Consider the following 24,180-nt stretch of genomic DNA (forward strand, 5'->3'; position numbering starts at 1 on the left):
TGGCCTCATGGATCTTGTCACATCTCAAAAATTCTCAACTGGATTGAGATCTGGAAATCAATCCCTTGAACTCTTTGTCATGTTCCATAACCTTTCCCTCAGGAGACAACCCAATCACACCCTGTGATAAAGTCCCGTTGCCATGATAGCATGGACCTGCTGAACGCTTCCATCGCTGCACTGTTGATACTCCTTTGAAATCCATCAGCAGGCTCATAAGAGATGGTGATTTGTCATACATACAGCAGTAGTATACTATTACAGTATATACAACAGATTGCAGATTCAAGTCCTCAATGGGAACTTAAAAAAAATGTAAAATAAAAAGGAAAATTCAAATTATAAATGAAAAAAATCATAACTACAGCTTGACATGCAAAAAAGTCCTCATATAGGTACATCAATCCAAAAATAAAAACAAGTTATGACTCTTGAAAAATGCTCACAATTTTTTCCCAATTTTTTTTAAACCGCTAAAAATAGTAATAAAAACTTTAAAAGTTTAGTTTCACTGTAAGTAGGTCATTTTTACTGCACAATGAGCACCGTGAAAATTTAAGCCAAACAACTTTGAATTTTTTTTTTTCCAGTTTTTCATTACATTACGTGGTAAAATGAATAATGCAATTCAAAGGTGTGACAAACCCTCAAATGCTTACTTATATTGAGGGAAAACAAAAAGTCACGGCACTTGAAGGAGAGATAAAAAAAAAACTAAATTTCCAAAATAGTTTGCATCCTTATGGGGTTAAACAATCCTGAAACATTTTGGTGCGTGTATGGATATATTCCTATATTTTTAGACTCCGGTCAATTCTTTTCCCTGGGTTTAAAGTACTGCATCCTGGTCTTTGTAAACTATCATGGCTACCTCCTACGTGACTCTTTGACCCACTGTCACTTGTAATGAGAGATATGATCCTGCCTTTCTTTTCTTAAAAAACAAGCTAACTTTACAGCTTCCTTCCCAAGGAAGAGGAACTGAGTCAGTAAAATAATATCTCTGCCCCAGATGACCTTGTACAAGATGTTAGTTTTCCCTCTAAAACTGCTGCTACCGCCTTCAGAAATGACTTTTCTTAGTGAAACACTCAGGTCGCAATCAAGACTGGCATTTTGATAACTAAAAAGATATCGCCATTCATTCTCTGCCGGAAAAAGCCAGTGCAACCTCACAGTCAATGAATGGAGTAGCAGTCCATTCCATAATGGGTATAAAAGTGTCCCGTTCTGCTGATCAAACATTTCAAGCAGTTTTCCCATGGTATCCAATGGAAACATTCAATAAAAAAGCAAACACTTGGAACATACTCTAACTCTACTCATATTCTAGACATGTTTGTCTGTACCTCTGCTCAGTAGTGCATGGCATTATGAAGTCAGGAGACTACCAACAAATTTTGCAGCATAATGTAGGGCCCAGTGTGAGAAAGCTGGGTCTCCCTCTGAGGTCATGGGTCTTCCAGCAGGACAATGACCCAAAACACACTTCAAAAAGCACTAGAAAATGGTTTGAGAGAAAGCACTGGAGACTTCTAAGGTGGCCAGCAATGAGTCCAGACCTGAATCCCATAGAACACCTGTGGAGAGATCTAAAAATGGCAGTTTGGAGAAGGCACCCTTCAAATGTCAGGGACCTGGAGCAGTTTGCCAAAGAAGAATGGTCTAAAATTCCAGCAGAGCATTGTAAGAAACTCATTGATGATTACCGGAAGCGGTTGGTCGCAGTTATTTTGGCTAAAGGTTGTGCAACCAAGCATTAGGCTGAGGGTGCCAATACTTTTATCTGGCCCATTTTTGGAGTTTTGTGTGAAATGATCAATGTTTTGCTTTTTGCTTCATTCTCGTTTGTGTTTTTTCATTTAAGACAAATTAAATGAAGATAATAATACCAAAGAATTTGTGTTTGCAATCATTTTCAGGAAGAAACTGAGTATTATCTGACAGAATTGCAGGGGTGTCAATACTTTTGGCCACAACTGTATCTTCTTCGGCAAAACTGCAAACATCTGAACTCTATGTGGTCTCAGGGCATGTCGGGGTTAAGAGATAACAATATTGTAGAACTTTGCTTCTCTAATGGTAGCCCTATGTCATGCTCCAAGTCAGAGCAGGTTGCCTTAAGTCCAGCCTGCTCATCTGAAGCCCATGATCTTAATATGGAGAGGGAATCCATTGGCTGCACTCTACCCTCTTATCAGAATTTACTGTTCCTACATTTTCCGACCAGGCAACTGAGGATCTGCTTTTTTTCAGAAATAAATGGCTCGGGTGCCTGATTTGAAATCACTGGCCCAAGCTTTTGAGACCCCATGGACATCTGAGATAACCTCCCTTCATTCTATAGTTACGGACGCAAGCTAAAATCATCTCCATGAGCAAGAAAAACTGGAAAGATGATAAACGCAAAAGGGTCTTACATGAGAAGGAACAGAGAGACAAAAGACAATTATGCTTACCTGGGGGGTTGTATAAGTATAGAAAAGGTTGCTGGAGATCCGCAATGATTATTGTGGTTTGTCTTGATGAAGAAGTATCACTTCGAAACGCGTCAACCAATAAACCACATTTCCCATCTCCGGTTCATCTCTGGACCACTGGCAGAGCAGATTTTAATCCATTCATCTCAAGCCTCACTAAAAGAGCTCACAACTAGGGATGAGCGAGTGGTATAGTATTCGGACTCGCTGTACTCGTTACGAGTACCTCCTAATACTCGGGTGCTCGTAACGAGTCCAATGTAAGTCTATGGGAAATGCGACTAATGGGCAAGGACTGTGCTGGGCTGGGTGGGGACTGTGCGAAGACTGTGCCAGGCTATGTGGGACTGTGCTGGTCTGTGCAGGGCCTGTGCTGGCCTGTGCGGGGACTGTGCCAGGCTGTGCGGGAGTGTACTGGACTATGCGGGGACTGTGCCAAGCTGCGTGGACTATGCTGGCCTGTGTGAAGACTGTGCCGGGCTGTGTGGGACTGTGCTGGCCTGTGCGGGGACTGTGCCGGACTGTGCGGGACTGTGCTGGCCTGTGTGAAGACTGTGCCGGGCTGTGTGGGACTGTGCTGGCCTGTGTGAAGACTGTGCCGGGCTGTGTGGGACTGTGCTGGCCTGTGCAAAGACTGTGCCGTGCTGTGCGGGACTGTGCAGGGCTTTGCAGGTACTGTGCGGGGACTATGCTGGGCTGTGTGGGACTGTGCTTGGCTGTGCAGGGACTGTGCGGGGCTGTGCTGGGTTGTGCGGGGCTGTGCGGGGACTGTGCGGGGACTGGGCGGGCTGTGCCGAATATTGTGAGGCGAGTAGTGAAATGCTCGCGAGGATTCGAGTACAAAAAGTAACGCATTACTCGCCGAGTACCGAATCCTAACAAGTATGCTCGCTCATCCCTAGTCACAACCAAGCATATTAATTCTCTCCAAAAGGCCATCCACTTAGATAACGTACACAATTTCAAAGCCTTACTTTAAGAGGAGTAGGACTCTAATTTATAAGAAGACATTTTTTCATTTAACTATGAACACAGTATATGGACATTCGCCAAGGGGATGTAAGAATGTATAGGAAGGTAAATAGGAATATATTTAGCATGCACTCGACAAGCTGATAATTGACTAAGGCTCTGAGTGCTGTGTAAACCTGCTGAGAATATTCATGCCATTGCAGACAACACTACTTAGCACCGTTGTCAGACAGATTAACGTGTAAAATGTTTTTAACAACTCTGTGGTGTTGGCAGTGCTTTTTTCAAACACAATGATCTCATCACAAGCCTTGGCTCTTTATTTTAAGGGCAGAATTAGAGTATGGATTAATAGTTGGGTGAAATAAGACTTTATGCAATAAAAGGGTCCAACCTAGACAAGTGCCCTTCTTCCTTGGTGACAAAAAAGGTTTGGTAAATGTTTTAGAACAGGTTCTATGTGATTTTAGTTTTGATTCTTAATGGTACTCATTAGAGTTGGTGCAAATCGCCTCTCAACTACTTGCAATGGTCTGTGACCAGTGTTGGACTGGGGTGCCAAGGGTCCACCAGTAACCAACTCCAGGGCCCTACTTTTGAGCTACATGCAAATATGACACTATACTCAATCACAAATATATATAACAATGATGTGGGTATGTTGGTAAATGAATAAGATGCTGCTGTTTTTCTGTACATAGTGATTCAAGTATATTATGCCAAGTACTGCTCATATAAGAGGGTGGTGACAGCTCCTACACTGGAGCCCACCAAAGGATTCTCCTGCTCTCCTATGGGCCAGTCCAAGCCTATACGTGAATACTGCATGAAACAAGGAAAACTTCCCATTAATATGTAGGGAAGAAGAAAAAATGGTATCAGTTCACCTTCCAAGGAGGAAAATTCAGTGTGAAAATCACTTGTATACAAAGGAAACCTGGTAGACCTTGTTTGGTTGGAGTGTGAGGCAAAGAGTGTAGGAACACACCAGGTCAAAAATGGAAGAGGGGTACATGAGAACTGGGCTCCAATAGTAATGATACAATGCTATAATCCAACTCTTATTCATAGCTGTGAATAAGTGTTGCTAACTTTAAACACATAAGTTATGGATCCTTAAAGGGAACCTGTCACCCCCCGCAGGCAGTTTAAGTAAAAGAGCCACCTTGTGCAGCACTAATGCTGCATTCTGTCAAGGTGGCTCTTTTATTTAGGGTACCTTGCACCATAGAAATAATCGTTTTTAAAATTGGACAGACATACCTGATATTTGTCAGGGGGGCAGGTCTTTCCCCATCTGACAGAGACGCCTCACATACGTATGTATTCCTGCATTGTGTCTCCGCCTCCAAATCTTTATTTTCAAATCCTGGCGCCTGCGCCGGCTGTACTATGTATTCTTGGTTACCGTCGCCCGTCCTCTGTCATGACGTCGGCCGCAAGAGATCCAGCCCCGCAGTCAGATAACTACTGCGCATGCCTGAGATTCCTGCCCCGCAGTGTGAATAAACCATAAGCGACTGCGGGGCTGGATCTCTGGCCGCCGACGTCATGACAGAGGACAGGCGACGGTAACCAAGAATACATAGTACAGCCAGCGCAGGCGCCAGGATTTTAAAATAAAGATTTGGAGGCGGAGACACATTGCAGGAATACATGACTGATGTATGTGAGGCATCTCTGTCAGATGGGGAAAGACCTGCCCCCCTGACAAATATCAGGTATGTCTGACCAATTTTAAAAACGATTATTTCTGCGGTGAAAGGTACCCTAAATAAAAGAGCCACCTTGACAGAATGCAGCATTAGTGCTGCACAAGGTGGCTCTTTTACTTAAAAATGCCTGCGGGGGGTGACAGGTTCCCTTTAATCTTTTTTGCTTTTCCTTACCAGGTTTTTAATTCCACAGTAAAATTATGTTTTAACATTTTCTTTGATGCGGGAGCCTAGTCCTTATGGGCCCTTTTCCAGAAACGCCCATTATCGGCTGACAACTGTAGCGCTTCTTTTGATTAGCCCGCATCGGTGGACGTGGTCATGGTACCATGAGATCAAGCAAGGCTGGTTAATCAAAAGAAGAGCCACGCATGTCAGTTGGGAAGAGGCGATATTCTCTTTCCCGTGTAGTGGTCATGACCCATTGTCGAAGCCAATGGACTAAGACGTATGACTAAATTTGCTCCAATTCGCCTCACTTTGCATAGTGCTCCTTTTGGTCATCATGCATGGAACTTGTATAATAACTATACCTTGAATAGAGCTCAGAAGAATTTGAGTTAAGACTTCTATTGGTCCTAGTTGATATTAATTACATAAATTTTTTTTTAGCTGGCAGGAGGAGTGATCCTTGGTGTTGCTCTATGGCTACGACATGAACCTACAACCTCCAATCTATTGATCCAGCAAATCGGGGACAAGCAAGTTCCAGCAACTTTTTACATCGGTGAGTGTGTGCTGATCTGATATGTCACATTCTACACTGAATTTATTTTCTAGCTTAGTTTTTACATTTCGTTGACAAGTAGTGTTGAGCGATACCTTCCGATATCGGGAAATATCGGATCGGATTGGATCGGACCGATACCCAAAAAGTATTGGATATCGCAGATTCCGATACCGGAAACCAATGCAAGTCAATGGGACAGAAATATCGGAATTAAAATAAACCCTTTCTTTCCTTGTAGGTTAATTCTACGTGAAGGAAAACAACTAATAATAATGTAGAATGTATTGGGGGAGGTGGAGGAGACATTAAAGGCATAGAGGTTTAGCCCAATCAAATGGAATAGCAGGAATTAATTTTTTTTTAAGACGTTCGGAGTTACAAAGATATTGACTATGTTAAAGGGGTTGTGTAGCAATAGAGGGAGACGTTCAGAAAAGGCACATGTTGGCGGAGTGTTGGAACGGAGTGCTTCATCTAGCTTGGAGGTTGACTGAGCCCCTGACCCGGAGGACACGGCATGGATGCGGGCACCTGTATGCACAACAGACTGTGAGTAAAGCTTTGGAACTACATGCCCTGGTGTCCTCCAGTTATCCCTGCGCCAACACACTCAGCACTGCTACATCTCTGTGCCTGGCACTGCACCATCTACGTCTCTTCACTACCTCTCCATCTACACTGCCCTGGGACTACAGCCCTACCTGTGGAGGGCCACAACATCATTGCTGCACCACACCATCTGTTCCAGAGGATCTGTCTGCAGCGTCAGCTTAACATCTTCATTGCCGAACACCACAGGTGGCGTCACGAATCATTCACACGTAAACTTTATTCATCATCCACACGTTCAACATTTCCCATTTACAATGGACGCCAAGGGCCACGGACCGGGTCACAGCTACCGTGACATCTCCCATTGAAACCAACGGACCCGGTACTGAGTACCCCACCAGCCCTGGCGGGCGATCCAACTTGGCGCAAATACATAACAGAACAGGTTGTCCGGGCTTTTCACATAATCTCAGTGCATATCTAGGCTGCAGAATGCTGACAATAAGTAATTTACCTTCTGTGGCTAGTCTGCATGGTTTCCAATATATCATCTCTTGCTTGTAAGATAAACGTCCAGGGGGGGGTGTTCTGGCATTGAAAAGAGAACTTGTCCTTTCCTCCTCCCTCACTAGTTTCACTTTCCATAGATCACTGTTCAGCATGTGTCTGAGGGGGAGGAGCAGCTGGGTGGTCTGCTCGCAGCCAATCACAGCCATGCCATTAGTTAACATGCCTACATGCCTAACAGGATGTGCCCACACTTCTTAGGATTCCTCATTGGCTGAATCAAATCAAACTGGCTCATAGCATTATGGGAACTTCCGATTCCGGTATTCGATATGCAAAAAGTATCGGAACTCAGTATCGGAATTCCGATACCGCGAATATCGGCCGATACCCGATATTTGCAGTATCGGAATGCTCAACACTATTGACAAGTCAGAACCGTACTACGCTACTTGGCCTATGTTTATTAAGGCTGCCGTATCTCAATTCAGACATGGCACAATTTTCATCTCTCTTCCCAAAAAATAGCCTAACTGTCTCTCCATTCCTATCATTCCACATTTTCTTTTCATTTTTCAAAGAGAAGAGTTCATATTTTACAGCAAATTTGTCTCACATTATTTGAGATTGCATTTACAATTTTTTGGAGACGCATAAACCAGGGCTGAAAAATTGCATGTCGTGAGTACCAATCTGCCATGGAAGAAATCATTGACTTAATTTATATTTATTTTACTCATTTATATAGCGCCATTAATTCCACAGCATTTTACAGACATTATTGGCACTGTCCCCGATGGGGCTCACAATCTAAATTACCTATCAGTATGTCTTTGGAATATGGGAGGAAACCCACGCAAACATGGGGAGAACATACAAACTCCTTGCAGATGCTGTCCCTGGTGGGATTTGAAACCAGAACCACAGTGCTGCAATGCTAACCACTGAGCCACTGTGCCACCCTTATATGTGACACTGATGTTGTAGGGGGGCTCATATGAGAGATCTGTGCAACTGTTTGCTCCCCCTTCTACCATACGTTGCCATCGTCGGCACCTTTTTATAAAAGTGAATGTTCTGCCAGCCAACGATAAGTTTTATGACCGCATAAAAGATGCAAATAAATGATTGTTTTGTCACTTGTCGTTTAATCTCAGGTCCATTTACATTGAGAATTGATTCAGAATAAACATATATACAAAGCAAAAATAATAATATACAAAGCTTACCCTGATCTGTTATCTGACAACCTATAAATTAATCTGTAGAGGGAGTATCTCATCAGGATTTCACACCCTAAATTATTTACAGTATATAATTTACAGTCCTGCAGTACCTTTATCTAGACAGTCCGTTCCTCCATTACTGAGAAATCAGTGATTGAATTGATATGCAATTGAGACTGAAGAGCTATGGTAGATCTGAAGCTTCTGTCACTCCAGCTCTATTCCCCACCCAGCTCCGCCTTCTCCTGCTTGACTGATGACTCCCTTGCTTGAAGTCACCCATCTTAGAAGCCGTCGGTGAAAAAGGAGAAGACTGTACTCGATGGACATTAGAGCTGGAGTAACAGAGGCTTCAGATCTACCGTAGACCTTCACCCTTATTTGCATATCAACTTAAATTTTGATTTCTCAGTAAAGAAAGAACGGACTGGCCATGTAAAGATATTACTGAACTTGTCATTGAAAGTGCAACATGCACATATAAATGGTTTGGGGTGTGAAATCCTGTTGACAGGTTCCCTTTAAAATTAGTACTGTCGAATTACATTAACAAAAATGCAATTACAGTATATTATGCCTTAATTATTGGAGTGCTGAAATACAGTAAATTGGTGTGAGTATTGCTAGGCTTGAACCAATTTCCATTTGATTTATCTTTCACACGGCATCATACAAATATCACAAATCTAAATGAAGCCCACCCTTGTGTCTTATTGGTCTAATGCCAAATATCATAGCGTTACTATGTTTAACTATTGAACTTGTTAGATAGTATTGATATCCATACTGAAATTGCCCATATCTGCTCTACTAGAACTTTATTTTACAATATCGTTCCAGGGATCTATATAATTATTGCAGTTGGTGCCGTCATGATGTTTGTGGGTTTCTTAGGCTGCTATGGGGCTATTCAAGAATCCCAATGTCTTCTAGGAACGGTAAGAAACATGCTATGCAATATGTATTACACTACGTCCATGTTGCATGCGCCCAATGTTATGGACCTGCATTGATGTCAAGCAAAAGATCATAAATAATAAAAGTGCAGATGTGGCTTATATTCGTGTAAAGCATGTAAAGTGGTTGTCTACTTTGGACAATTTACTTTTAGTTTGAAGGGTGTCCAACGATAAACCTGACAACAAACATACTAAACTAAGTCCTCCAAGGTGATGCACTCTTGTAGGAAGTCTCTGTTTTATTTAATAAGGTAAGCACGTGACCTACCAAAGGTCCCAGCAGTCATTTTATTAAAATGTGATAGTTTATGATAACCTATGACCATGGATAGAGAAAATAAATGGTCGATTAGAATCACCGGCGTTGGTCAAGATTTTTCCGACCTCAGCTTCTTTTCCTCCTCACCTTACACCTACATAATAATCCTATGAGTTAATCGTAATATCCCTAAGAGGATATCTCTATGACAAGTGGACCTGTCACTTTGAATTAACATGATCTTCTTAGTAATGATGTCTCCAGCAGTCCAGGTTCCATTCTATTCTATGGGGGCAAGGCTTTGTGTTTTTATATTAGGTTGTGCCTCTTTTGCTTTATCATTGAGCTCCAGTTCCAATTCTTTATTGTCTCTCCAGTTTTTTGCGTGTTTAGTAATCCTGTTTGCATGTGAAGTAGCTGCCGGCATCTGGGGATTTGTGAACAGAGAACAGGTAAGAGAGATGTTTTGTTCTTATTTTGTATCAAGACTTCTAAGGAGGTTCACAATATGGTTCAAATCAGAATCAAGCCCCTGTGCTGAGCTTACCAGGACCTCAGCCACATTGACCAATTCATTCTGTATTTATCTTGTGACTGATAACTGACAACCATTAGTGGGTGTTCTGCACAGGTTCTTGTCCCCAGTAGCAAAGCAGAAGGAATCAAACAAGTTTGTGCAACTTGTCTTCAAGATGTCTTGGCAGCCACAGCGTCTACCTTTATAGTACTTTCACCCTACCATCTTGACAATGAAGCCCCAAGACAGGGTGTTAGGGTTGTGGATCGCACTAAATATTTAATTTTAATAAAGTGCGATCGCAACCCGGAGTCTACCGTGCAGAGATGATAAACTGCTGCTCAGTAATGAACACCGGTGGGGTAACCGCTGACCCGGTGTGCACAGGAGCGAACTCTGTTACAGCACAGAGATGCAGAAAGAGACGCCGAAACCTGTTACCTCACAGACTACAACTAAGGGAACCGCTACTGCGGTGCCAGGGGTTAACCCTGGAGAAACGCTGTGCCCTGTTAGCAGTCACAGGGTGCAGCCGACAGTTATGTTACCGCACTGCGTGTGTACAGCGCCGCACTAGCGGTTGCCACTAGCCAGCCTAAGCTTAGCGCTGGAAACTGCAGTAACTGCGCATGGTATCGCTGAGACGGACACTGCGGCGTATGCGTCTCGTACAGATGACACTCTCTGGCATAACGTGTGAGAGGAGCTGGAAGCACTGCGGAGCTATGCAGTGCCACCGCTCGGTGCTGACTCCACCAACTACCTACCCTAAGCCTGGGCCCTGGACAGGCTAGGCTACACAACACATGCGTACCAAGGGTAGGGGTTTCATAAGTCATTCACCAGTTTCATGCATCCATCATCACACATACCACAACTTAATACTATAAGAGTCTATACTAGCGCATGGCCATGCGGCCATGCAACTCTTTTATAGCAGCCTCCTTCCAGGACCTTCCTAGTGGTCCAATGGGAGCAGCAATAGGACCTGAGCATGTGACCTCAGACCTCCAATGAGAGGACTTCCTACGGGCATGCTCAGTGGGCCGAAAGAAGGACATAAGGCCCCGTCACACACAGTGAGATCGCTAGCGAGATTGCTGATTTTGTGATGCAACAGCGATCTTGCCAGCGATCTCGCTGTGTGTGGCACGCATCAGCGACCTGCCCCCCCCCCCCACCGGGTATCGCTGATCGTGCAGGAATGTCATGGGCCATTTTTTGATCGTTGGTCTCCCGCTGGTCAGCATGCATGTGGCAGCGGGAGAGCAAGGATCAGCGAGCTCCCAGCGCTGTAAACAGACGGTGGGAGCTGGTATCCAAGGTAAATATCGTGTAACTAAGCGCGCGCGTCACTTAGTTACCCGCTGTGTACCTTGGATACCTGCGTGCTCGCGCTGGGAGCTGGTATCCAAGGTACACAGTGGGTAACTAAGTGACGCGCGCGCTAAGTTACCTGATATTTACCTTGGATACCAGCTCCCAGCACGAGCATGCAGGTATCCAAGGTACACAGCGGGTAACTAAGAGACGCGCTGACTTAGTAACCCGATATTTACCTTGGATACAAGCGTCATCGCTGGTCCTGATCGCTGGTGAAATCTGCCTGTTTGACAGCTCACCAGCGATCATGTAGCGAGGCACCAGCGATCCTGACAAGGTCATATCGTTGTCAGGATCGCTGGTCCATCGTTTAGTGTGACGGGACCCTTAGCCCCAAGAGCTGCTCACTGCTGGCTAATGCAGGTTACTATAGCTGAACCCTGATTGGCAGCAGTAACCAAGCCAACAGTAGCAGACTGAGCAAGACACCGGGAACGAGCCGGCTCCTCTGCGGTCGGAGAGGAATGGGAGACCGCAGAAAGCAAGGCTTGAGATTCCTCCTGTACAGAGGCAGGAACCCGACGCCTAACACAGGGTAGCAGAATCCTGAAAAACACATAGTCCAGCAACCGGGGAGCTCTTCATAAAGACATCCAACTTTGTTCAATCAATATTAAAATTATTATAATTATTTATTATTATAGAGCCATTTATTCCATGGCATTTTACATATGAAAAGGGATATACATAATAAAAACGAGTACAGTAATCTTAAACAATACAAGTCACGACTGGTACAGGAGGAGAGAGGACCCTGCCCGCGAGGGCTCACAATCTACAAGGGATGGGTGAGGATACGATAGGCGAGGGCAGAGCTGGTTGTGTAGCGGTTTGGTCGAACAAGGGTTACTGCAGGTTGTAGGCTTGTCGGAAGAGGTAGGTCTTCAGGTTCCTTTTGAAGGTTTCCATGGAAGGTGAGAGTCTGATATGTTACGAGAAAACTTGGAGGGGGCACCAATGACATAAGCGGGGATCCAACCTGACCTATAAACAAGACATACCAATAAAGTGAAAAAGTATAGGTCATACGAGGGGATCACCCGGCACAGGATTTGGCAAAAACATGTAAATCTTTATTTGGACACAGATAACAAACAGAGTTTTAAAAACATTAAAAATCGTCACTCATGTGACATCCACAAACAAAGGCTCATAATAGAGCCACACCTCCCTGGCTATACACTCCTAATGAAACACAATATGTGGTCTAAATCAGTGTAGTATATAAATAGTACACCACATGTAATCACAATATAAATGTATAGAAAACAGTGCACTCCAAATGGATAATATACCTATAGAACAATTGTAATGAATATAGAGGCGTGAGAACAACGCCCTGGAACCTGAAATGAAATGCAATTGTAGCATGTGTGAAAAAAGGCGTATGATCATACACGGATATCCAATGTTGTGAATATCAGGTGTAGCGACAAAAGCCGTCACAAAATCCGTGACCATAATAATGCTCCTATAACCGCCCCAACATCATCATGCTAGGCATGCATAATAAAGTACAAGGGAGCTGATAACCCTCTGTACAAACCCAAAATACAGCCCCCAATAAACCTGTATGGTAAACAGGGCCATACAATGCAACCAATCATCTACATCACCAATTGGAGTAACACAAACACAAGATGTAATAAACACCTATGTCATCCATGAATAGAACCTATGGCTTAATGCACAGGCATCATATAGAAACAGGAGTGCACCCAAGGAGGGCTGACACCCTGACGAAGCCACCGAGCGTGGCGCAACGCGTCGGGTCTCAGCCCTCCTTGGGTGCACTCCTGTTTCTATATATTAAAGATTTATATGTTTTTGCCAAATCCTGTGTCGGGTGATCCCCTCGTATGACCTATACTTTTTCACTTTATTGGAGAGTCTGATATGTTGGGGTCGAGAGTTCCAGAGTATGGGGGAAGCACGGGAGAAATCTTGTATGCGGTTGTGGGAAGAGGAGAACCACATGTAGCCCATGTCAATTATCTGTTTGGACTGCATTAGTCATGAGTAAGAACTGATGCACCCCATAACATGTTGACTAGACTGTACACATGGGCTTCATGTGTATTTGGATAGAGTTTGGATATAGCTGGATGCTTTGATGAAGAGCCACTTGGAAGTGTAGCCAGTTTGCTTTCTTGTGGAGATATCATCGGCATTGCTAGCAACTATTGACATCAAATCCTTACTTCCTGGCGCCGCTGGAGTGGCAGCCTGTTACAGTAGCTCCTTCTTTGATCTCCTTTTTTTCTATTTTCTATTTTTCCTTTCTTTTTTTTTTTTATTGTTACTACAAAGGGACATTGCACTATGGAAAACCATAAGAGGACCTGGACCTTTGATGGACTTTTTACCTTGTTTTTACTTGGATCTATTGTGTTGGGAAATCCAGGAACTGAACAAGACCCTATTGTCTACTCCAGAGAAGCTATACTGCTGCTTAGGGATACAGCAAGGCAGCATGCTGCTAATAGACCAGTGGACATTCCACCAGAAATAAGGAAGACTAAGAGAAGAGGTTGCAGAGCTGGAGCCCTCAGGAAAGCTAGAAGAAGGCGCTATAGACCTGCTCTTCCCTCCGTCATTATGGGCAATGTGAGATCACTCGGGAATAAGATGGACGAACTGTCGGCGCTGACCAGACATCATCGGGAATTAAGGGAGTGCAGCATGTTGCTGTTTACAGAGACCTGGCTCACCGAAGGTACTCCAGACACTGTTGTCTCCTTGGATGGCTTTAAACTCATTCGCGCGGACAGGACAAGGGAGAGTGGTAAGAGGAAAGGCGGAGGGCTGGCGATATTTGTGAATGATAGATGGTGTGACTCTAGGCACATTGTGGTCAAAGAGCAAACATGCTGTAAGGACATTGAGCTATTAGCTGTGGGCATTATTTACCGAGGGAACTATCGCATGTAATCATGATAGCTGCATATGTCCCCCCTTCTGCGAAAGCTGATGCCGCCACTGAGGTCCTACAATCCACAGTGAGCATGATGCAGTCCCTTGACCCCCAAGCACTCCTTCTGGTTTCGGGAGACTTCAATCATGTGTCTCCAGCATCCATACTACCCAGTTGCACACAGTATGTTACCTGCCTCACTAGAGACAACAAAACATTGGACTTGTTCTTTGCCAATGTGAGAGGGGCATATGCCTCGTCAGCCCTACCGCCCCTTGGAAGATCGGATCACAACCTAGTGCACCTCCAACCCGTGTACAAGCCACTTGTACAGAGAGAACCTGCTGTCACTCGCACAGTGAGGATATGGACTGAGGAGAGTGATGATGCTCTGAGAGACTGCTTTGAAACAACCACTTGGGAAGTGCTGCAAGATTCCTATGGTGATAATGTTTATTTTTATAATATTTATTTTTTATTTTTTTTTTTTTATATAGCGCTAACATATTCCGCAGCGCTTTACAATTTGCACATATTATCATCACTGTCCCCGATGGGGCTCACAATCTAAATTCCCTATCAGTATGTCTTTAGAATGTGGGAGGAAATCGGAGTACCCGGAGGAAACCCACGCAAACACGGGGAGAACATACAAACTCCTTGCAGATGTTGTCCTTGGTGGGATGACATGGATGGTCTCACACACTGTATAACGGACTACATTAATTTCTGTGTAGACAACACGGTACCCACAAAAGTAGTGAGGTGCTTCTCTAACAACAAACTATAGATCAGCCCCGGAATAAAGGCTCTTCTCAAAGAGAAGAAGTTGGCCTTCAGATCAGGTGACAAGGGCAGGCTGCGAGAGGTGCAGAAAGATCTGAAGAATCTAATCAGGCAGGGAAAGGCTAATTATAAAAGAAAAATTGAACTGAAACTGTCACAGAAAAGGATCCATGAAGTCTGGGAGGGTCTAAAGTCTATATCTGGGCATAGACAGACTCCAGGATGGTTGTAGATAAAGAGGGGCTTAATAAACTTAATCTATTCTTTAACAGATTTAATCACACACTGGCTGCTCCTGCCCCTGCATACCATTCACACCTCTCTGCTACAATAACCTCACACCCTGCTGCAACTTGTCAACTGAGCCAGGGTCTGTTCTTCACAAGTACCCAGGTTGAAAAAGAACTGAATAAGATCAAAGTTTTGAAGGCTGCAGGTCCTGACGGCATCAGTGCAAGACTAATCAAAACCTGCGGGCACCAGCTGAGTGAGATCATTACATATCTGTTCAATATGAGCCTGAGAATGGGTATAGCACCACAACTGTGGAAATTATCGTGTGTGGTACCGGTTCCGAAGAAACCTTATCCGAAAGACCTTAATGACTATAGACCTGTAGCATTGACATCACACCTGATGAAGGTATTAGAGAGATTGGTTCTCACACCTCTCCGTCCTCTAGTGAGCTCGGATATGGACCCTCTCCAGTTTGACTACAGGCCGGGCATTGGTGTGGATGATGCCATTATCCACCTTCTAGATAGGACTCTCTCTCACCTGGAGAAACCTGGGAACACTGTGAGAATAATGTTCTTCTATTTCTCTATTGCTTTTAACACCATACAGCCAGGTCTACTGAGAGACAAGCTGGGCCTTGTTGGTGTAGACCTCCAACTCTCCACCTGGATCCTTAACTACCTCACGAACTGACCTCAGTTTGTAAAGGTTCGGGACAGTGTGTCAGACACGGTGATCTGCAATACAAGGGCACCTCAAGGTACAGTTCTTGCCCCTTTTCTCTTCACACTGTACACTGCGGATTTTAGGTGCAACTCATCTAGCTGCTACTTGCAGAAGTATTCTGATGACTCTGCAATAGTAGGCCTCATCACAGGAGGTGATGAAAGAGAGTACAGAGACACTAACCAAGCTTTTGTGGAGTGGTGTCAGAGGAACCACCTTTGGATTAATTCCGGGAAGACCAAGGAATTGGTGGTGGACTTTCGCAAGGTCAAAAATCCACCAGTAGTGGTGAACATTCAGGGAAATGACATTGAGATAGTCGACACCTATAAGTACCTTGGTGTGATCCTCAATAATAAGCTTGACTGGGCCCATCACTTGGATGCAGTGTACAGGAAGAGCCAAAGCAGGCTTTATCTGCTCAGAAGGCTGAGAGCCTTCGGAGTTAGAGGGGCACTCCTTGCATCCTTCTTCAACTCTGTTGTGGCATCAGTCATCTTCTTTGGTGTGGCGTGCTGGGGTAGTGGCATATCAACCAGGGACAGGAATAGGCTGGACAAACTGATTAGAAGGGCCAGCTCTGTCCTGGGATGTCCCCTTGATCCAGTTCAGGAAGTAGGCGACAGGAGGATACTGGCCAAGGTGAGCTACATGGTGCAGAATGATTCCCATCCCATGCATGAGACCGTGACAAAGATGTGCAGTACTGTCAGTGACCGGCTACTTCATCCTAAATGTGAGACTGAGCGCTATCAAAAGTCCTTCCTTCCTGCTGCAGTTAGGCTGTATAACCAGCACTGTCCAAAACGGAGAACGACCCAAACAGTGAACTGATAGATCCAAAGTTGTGACAGTCCGGTTACATTTTTTTTTTCTTTTTTCGTATATGTACCTACCTACTGTCAATGTAATGCCTTTATGCATCTGTATCTGTACTTGTTCCTGCCTTGCTGCTGTAATGCTCTGAATTTCCCCATGGTGGGACGATTAAAGGATTATCTTATCTTATCTTAAACCCTGTCCAACTTGACTATACACATAGCTTGAAAATTCATCCAGGGACCATAGTGAGTCTTGACTGTTTCAACATGGACCCCAGCTGACTTCTTCAAGCAGAGCTCCGGGTGGTTGACAGGTTTCTCCCTTTGGACACACATTGAAGAGACCTGTCAATCAACTGGCAAAGAGAAGCCACCTGGGGGGGCCACAAAAGGACTTGTCACAAATCTCCTGGATGTTAAACTATGTTTTCTCTGCAGCGCCGCAATGTTTCTGAGTAAAACATACTTGTCTGTAATTGTGCAGTCAGGCAATGATTTATGCTGCCTGTGATTCGGGCTGCATGAATCTAGTGACAGTTTCCCTTTAACGCTGTTATACCTTGTGTAATTTAACTCTAGCAGATTTTGTACTTTGATCATCTTAATGGAGCTGCAGACTTCTTACCGTTTTGGTAATGTATTATAATGTGGATACAAAATAAAACCTTCCGTCTTCTCAGGTCTCAAAAGAGATAAAACAGTTTTATGATGAAGCTTATGAACAAGCAAGAAGTCCCAAGAAGGAGGAGTATGAGAAGGCTAGACCTGTTATCAAAGTTTTCCATGAGTCGGTAAGAAAAACAAACCTATTTACTTCCAAAAAATGAGACATGATAGGTACCTCCAATGCGACTGCTGTCTATATGCCTCAAAGCTTTATGGATGTGAGGAGAATGAGCCGTAAGGTTTTGTCATTTCACTTGCTTTTTATGGATAAAACCAAAAACCTCAATAAGAAGTGTTGGCTAATCTTTACTAGGGCATCTGTAGGTAGCCTGCACCCAGTGAAAAAACAATCATCGATCTTGATTCATACTGCCCAAACCACAGGCAGCATGAATCGGAGCCTGGTTGCTCAATCGCAGCCAGGTAGATATTTCGCTGAAACTCTTTGATGTTCGAAGATCCATCCAGCAAAGATTAGACGAGTCTGCCAGGTCAGCTCCTCCCTGCACCGCTCTAGGTGATTGACAGGTCTCTCCCTGTGTTAATACATGGAAAAGCCAAAGTGGAGCATTTCAGGGAAAACTAAACTTGGGTACAATCATGTGGCCAGGATCCGATTTATTCTGGCCGTGGTCTGGACAGCATGAATCAAGCTACAGGTTCCCTTTTAAATTACTTCCTGAAATTGAAAAAAAAAGGACATAAAGGATACATAAAAAAGGAAGCTGATTTCATTGCTTAGGGTCTATTTTTACTCAGCAGTTTTACATATTATATTATGGACCTACAAGGATTTATGCTTCTTTTTACTGGAACATCACATCACTTATTAAATGACTTCATTTTTTAAGTTTTGCTGTTATTATTTTTATTTACTGGTTGTATGTTATGTTCCTCTTTTATAGCTGCAGTGCTGTAAACTTGATATAAGAAACCTAGGCGACAGCCTTTGTCCACCTGGAATAATGAGCGAGGTCAGTAGATATAGTAACTGGATGATGACCATGTTGGTGGACGCAGCAAGGTCTTTTATAGGCTTCATTTAATAATATTTTAACATTTCTTTGACTCCTTACTTTATAGGATTGCCATAAAAAAATTGACGAGTTGTTCCAATCTAAACTACACTTGGTCGGTATTGCGGCTGCAGTGGTGGCTGTCATTATGGTGAGATCCTAAACTTTCTTCTGACCTGTACTCGAAACTCTGTATTCGTCAATAAATCTGTTGTGCCAACTTTTAGACTGCCTCGAACCACATCTGTTTAAACTCATCTGCACCTAAAAATGTATTAATTTATTTTACACCTTTATTAATTCCACAGCATTCTATTTATTTGTCTCACTTATATAGCATCATTAATTCCACAGTGCTTTGCTGACATTATCATCACTGTTCCCACTGGGGCTCACAATCTAGATTCCCTATCATTTTGTCTTTGGAGTGTGGGAGGAAACCCACACAAACAAGGGGAGAACATACAAACTCCTTGCAGATGTTGTCATTGGTGGGATTCTGAACCTAGAATACTAGCACGGCAAAGCTGCAGAGCTAACCACTGAGCCACCGTGCTGCCAGATACATTATCATCACTGTTCCCACTGGGGCTCACAATCTAGATTCCCTATCATTCGATCTTTGGAGTGTGGTAGGAAATGTACACAAACATGGGGAGAACAAGCAAACTTCTTGTAGATGTTGTCCTTGGTGGGATCAGAACCCAGTACCCCAGCATGGCAAGGCTGCAGTGCTAACCACTAAGCCACCATGCTGCCAGACACTTATCATCCCTGTCCCCATTGGGGCTCACAATATAAATTCCCTATCAGTATGTCTTTGGAGTGTGGGAGGAAACCGGAGAACCCGGAGGAAACCAACACAAACATGGGGAGAACGTACAAACTCCTTGTAGATGTTCTCCTGTACTCCTGCAGAATCATATAGAAGGGATACATAGAAATGCATCAGGCACTCGGCTGGTTGCTCTCTGGCTCTTTTTATGGGCAGCATATTTCTACTTTCATTACCATTAATAATAAAATTATCTATAGATCTGTATATATGATCTGTATAATATGAATCCCAGAAACAATTGTGTGCATAAGACGCGATGACAGAAACATTGCTGGTTGAATTTCAGACAATCCTATAGCACTCTATACATCCATTTGTCCAGCACGTCCCCCATTTGTTATGCCTCGGATCCATATCTTTTACTTTTTTTAAACCAGCTGAAATCAAGGGTAGACAAATTGTGGCGTTTGCTGTCGGTAGATGTAATGGTGAGAGCTGGTCCCGATATACCTGAGGTTCAGGAACCTGAGATACAGGGAATTGTTTGGCAAGAGAACTGGTGGTCACACATTATACGAGTTGGGGAAGGTAGTGATATCCATGTTTTTTTGTTTTGTTTTTTTTACAAAAATTGTAAAAAAAAAATAATTTGTAGAATTTAAAAAAAAACAGAACATTCCCCATACTTTGGAAAAACATAATAAATATGAGCGTTTTTCCTACATTCCTACATGTTTCGAAATGAATCTCTGTCCTCACTCATGGTCATGATCCATGAGTAAGGATTGGGGTTTGGTTCGAAACGTGTAGGAGAAGCTCTCACATTTGTTATTTTGTTCTACAGTACTGGGAATGTTCCGTTTTATTCAATTCTACAAATAAATTTTTTTTGCAATTTTTATCTAAAAACGTTTGGCTATCCCTACCTTTCCCTAGTCCTACCACTGATCAGGAATGGGTTTTCATCCGACCTGAGGATTCACTGCCTACTTCAACGTAGGGGAGCAGGATCACACTTTTATTCTATGACTACAAATTAGCTGCTTTCTTGTCTGGAGATCCTCCCAAACAACTCCTGGTGGCCTGGGCACTGAAAGTGTAATTTTAGTAATGATGGGTTGCACTCTGGGTGTCATTTTGGAGGCGCTTATTGGGAAAGATGATCCAGAAGTGAATCCGCAGCATTCTCCATATGTGTGCAGATATCGTTTTATTTTGGGTCACGACAGACAAACCAGCAATGTCTCCGACCTTTTCCCACTCTCACAAATGAAGCATAAGGTAATGGTACATTTAGCATCCTGCTGTTAACAACTTGCATTGTATATGTTCGCAGGAAGGGGTGGGGACCCAGTAAAGAATTGTAAAGTCTCACTTGCATCAGATTAAATGAATACATTTCCTTTCAAATATATTACTGCTAAAGAGTAAAGATACATAATCGCCCTGATAAGAGCAATGATTCTAGAGAATCTTTAAAGGGAACCCGTCAGAAGTTTTTTGCTATGTGATCTAATGTAGGGACAGGGATCCTTAATCCAGTGATGTGTCAGTTCCTGGGCTGCGTCTTACTGTTTCAATACAATTAGTGCTTTATCAGCAGGAGATTATCACACCAGGACTAGGTGTCTCGTGCCTCCTGGTCCATCCGCCCCCCCCACCACCACTGATTAGCAGCTTTCCCTCAATATACATTGTACACAGAATGGTGCCAATCAGTGATGTGGGCGGGGTTATATAGGGCTCAGCAGTCTGAGAGCTGCTAGATCTGCAATAGAGGAAATTGTGATTATATCACAACTACTACACCCAGCAAACTAAGTGATACATTGCTGGAATCAGGGTCCCTACATCATGCTGCTGCCGGATTACATATTAAAATTCTGTTGGCAGATTCCATTGAACACAAGGAAAATGTTAGGGATAAGTTCATAACTTGGGTCCCTTTTAGGGGCTCTACCTCTGATGTGAGCTACCTATGGGGACCATTATAGGTGTGTTGATAGTGTCATACATGTGTGAATTCAGTGACTTTGATGTGTTGCAAAGCGAATTGTGCCTGCCCTAGATCGCCCGGACTCAGTGTTATTATTTACCACTTTGGGATATTAATCCCATAAGGATTTTAAACCTATAGTGACAATATTATTGGAATGTAAATCGAATAAAAGTACAGTGTACTTTGTCTTTACAATCAGGTACCCTCCCTTTTCCAGTGAACATATACAGCAGGACCAGTCAGGGTCAACCTCAGGTCTCTGTTGGTCTTGTCCTGGAAACCTGTCAAGTGGAGACAAATTAAAACTTTTAACCATTATTGAAGACCCTTGAAAAAAAACCCTTATGGATCTGTTATTAAATCCTTGGGAAAGGAAATCATTAAAGGGGTTGTACCAAGTTTGGAAATTATTTCCCTATCCATAGGTGATCGCAGGGGGTCTAACCTCTAGGACCTCCAATAATTCTGAGAACCTGAATGGAGCAATGGTCAATCATATATATCCACTCCGTTTATTCTTAACCCCTTAATGTCCAATGATGGACACAGTCCGTCATCAGACATCTCCCCTGCTTTGATGTTATGAACAGCTGACGTGCCCGCAATAGGTGCGAGCGGAATCGCCGTCCGCCCGCGCCTATTAACCAGTTAAATCCCGCTGTCAAAGCTGACAGCGGGCATTTAAATAGCATTTCTGGCCGCCATTTCTGGCTGTCGGGCCGGAAATGACGTCATCGCCGACCCCGTCACGTGATTTAAAAGTACAACTCATCCCGCAAAAAATAAGCCCTCACATGGCCATATAGAAGGAAAAATAAAAAAGTTATGGCCAAAAATACCCCTGGTCGTTAAGTGGTTAATGGAAGTACTGAACCTGCTGAACCCTCTACTGTGAGATCTCGGTTAGTCCCATATAAAATTAATGGAGCAGCGGTGCACATGATCAAAAATTTACACAAAGCTCTTTGGAGCTCTGGCTCTCGGGGGTTGGTGGAAGTCCCAGCGGTCACACCACCAGTGATCGGGAAGTTGTCCCCTATCCTAAGGATAGAGGATAACTTCTAAACTTGGTGCAACCCATGTAATGTTTGAGAAGGATAGTAAAATCTAGAATGAACCTACATTTATTCCTCCTGGAAACCTATAAGCAACTTGGCAACTGGGTGTTACCATTCTTCTTGCTAAAGGGGCTGTCCCTACCCACTGCGACCAATCAGAACCAATGATGGTTTTAAAGTGTATCACAACAGACATGGCGAATGTTAACCAACAGTGGTCAATTTTATCTATGCATTTTCAAGAGGGATACCAGAGGATTCTAAGAAAACATAATAGAGTATTGTTATTTTATGGGGAATTCAAGCATTTCCTAAAACAGGAGAACTGTCAAATCCTCTTATAATTTTGTAAATATTACTTTTTTTAATTTAAAAATGTTTTATTGTTTCTCCCTTAGATCATCGAGATGATATTCAGTATGGTTCTGTGCTGCGGCATTCGGATCTACTCCGTGTACTGAGAGCTTCGGTTCTTCTCACGTGTAAATAACACCCATCTCTTTTATTTTCCTTCTTCCCTCCCTGAGTGTGTCTTTTTATTAACACTTGTTCGCCGCTCTTGTGGAGCTTGTGCAGATGTTCAACCCAGATGAGAAGCAGAAGTTTCCTACCTGACCGCCCATGAGGATCTCTTCCCTCTATAATGCCCCTCCCCTGAGGTTACAGCAAAAAGGCACTTGGGAGCTGGGGTCCTGCAGAATGTAATCCCTTCTTTTTAGGACCCCTCACTCCTAGCCTTAGTGTAAATCAATGTCACTTTGTCACTGCCACAAAAATCGGACCTTCTGGAGTTGACATTCCTTCCGAATGAATGATGATTACGCATCAGTACACCTCTCTGAGGCATGCCAGTGCCTTATTGCATCATTTCTCTGCCCGCTCCTGTGGAAAATATATTGTGTTAGTACTGTCGGGGGAAGGACCAATCCTAACAATACCCTTTCCTGCACGATCCCTCCACACAATCTGTCATCTGACGGAAAAGTGAATATATATATAATTATATATAAACATGTATAAAGATTCTCATTAAAAACATTTATTGGGGGCTTTTCCTCCCAACTCCACATGACTTGTCTCTTTTGTTTATATTTGGAATGAATGTGCATAAAATGTGTAAGTACCCTTGAATTGACCATTAATTGATAGCTTGCTGCATACCCTGTACGCAGGCAGAAAGCTGCCAATGAGTGGTGGGGGGAGCAAAAATAGCTGGAAATCATGAATATCGAGGACTAAATAGCAGAAGCTTGTCATTAACAGGACTAGCAGAGCTGCAGCAGATACCTGTACAAGTGTTTTATGGAAAATACAGTCATTGACACCCCACCGGAGTCAGCACCTCTGCCCTTACCCCATCCGAGAGCAGCAAAATGTAACAAAAACCTAGCGACAGGTTCTCCTTAGTCATTACTTTTAGATTTCTAAGGCTTGGCCATCAATATTCAAATTCTACAAAATCTTTAGTTCACCGCTTCCATCCATCCCACCCATTTAAGCAAATAAGATAATCCTGAAAAAACAAGAAATATTTCTTGGAGTTGAAGAAGGGACTACAGAGATGGAGGTCTTATGGTGAATAAACCGTGGTGCCAAGAGGAACACACTGGATCCAATTATCAACTGACGGATGACCATCTAAAAAAGATTGAACCTCTGTTGCCCCGGTTTTGTTCTGACCCCAAGTCATTATTCTTCCGACGGGTAGATAAGTGTCGTGATTAGTGTTGAGCATTCCGATACCGCAAGTATCGGGTATCGGCCGATACTTGCTGTATCGGAATTCCGATACCGACTTCCGATATTTTTTCAATATCGGAATTCGGCATCGGAATCGGAAGTTCAGTTGATTGACGGCCTGACGTCATCATGATGCGCG

At 43.5% G+C, this 24,180-nt stretch overlaps 1 protein-coding gene across 1 annotated transcript in view; it reads left to right on the forward strand.

Moving 5' to 3' along the window:
• CD81 (CD81 molecule) overlaps window positions 1-23,368 on the forward strand; it is an 85,760-nt gene extending 62,392 nt beyond the window's left edge. Inside the window, exons 2-8 of the mRNA XM_073574056.1 lie at window positions 5,780-5,894; window positions 9,023-9,120; window positions 9,778-9,852; window positions 17,465-17,575; window positions 18,356-18,424; window positions 18,534-18,617; window positions 22,700-23,368. Of these exons, the coding sequence (XP_073430157.1) occupies window positions 5,780-5,894; window positions 9,023-9,120; window positions 9,778-9,852; window positions 17,465-17,575; window positions 18,356-18,424; window positions 18,534-18,617; window positions 22,700-22,762 (615 nt within the window). The 3' untranslated portion in view covers window positions 22,763-23,368. The remainder of the gene's footprint in view (window positions 1-5,779; window positions 5,895-9,022; window positions 9,121-9,777; window positions 9,853-17,464; window positions 17,576-18,355; window positions 18,425-18,533; window positions 18,618-22,699) is intronic.
• Window positions 23,369-24,180: the final 812 nt, after the last annotated feature.

Source organism: Dendrobates tinctorius, unplaced genomic scaffold, assembly GCF_039654945.1.
Source record: "Dendrobates tinctorius isolate UK_male_01 unplaced genomic scaffold, ASM3965494v1 ptg000037l, whole genome shotgun sequence".
Lineage (NCBI taxonomy): Eukaryota > Metazoa > Chordata > Amphibia > Anura > Dendrobatidae > Dendrobates > Dendrobates tinctorius.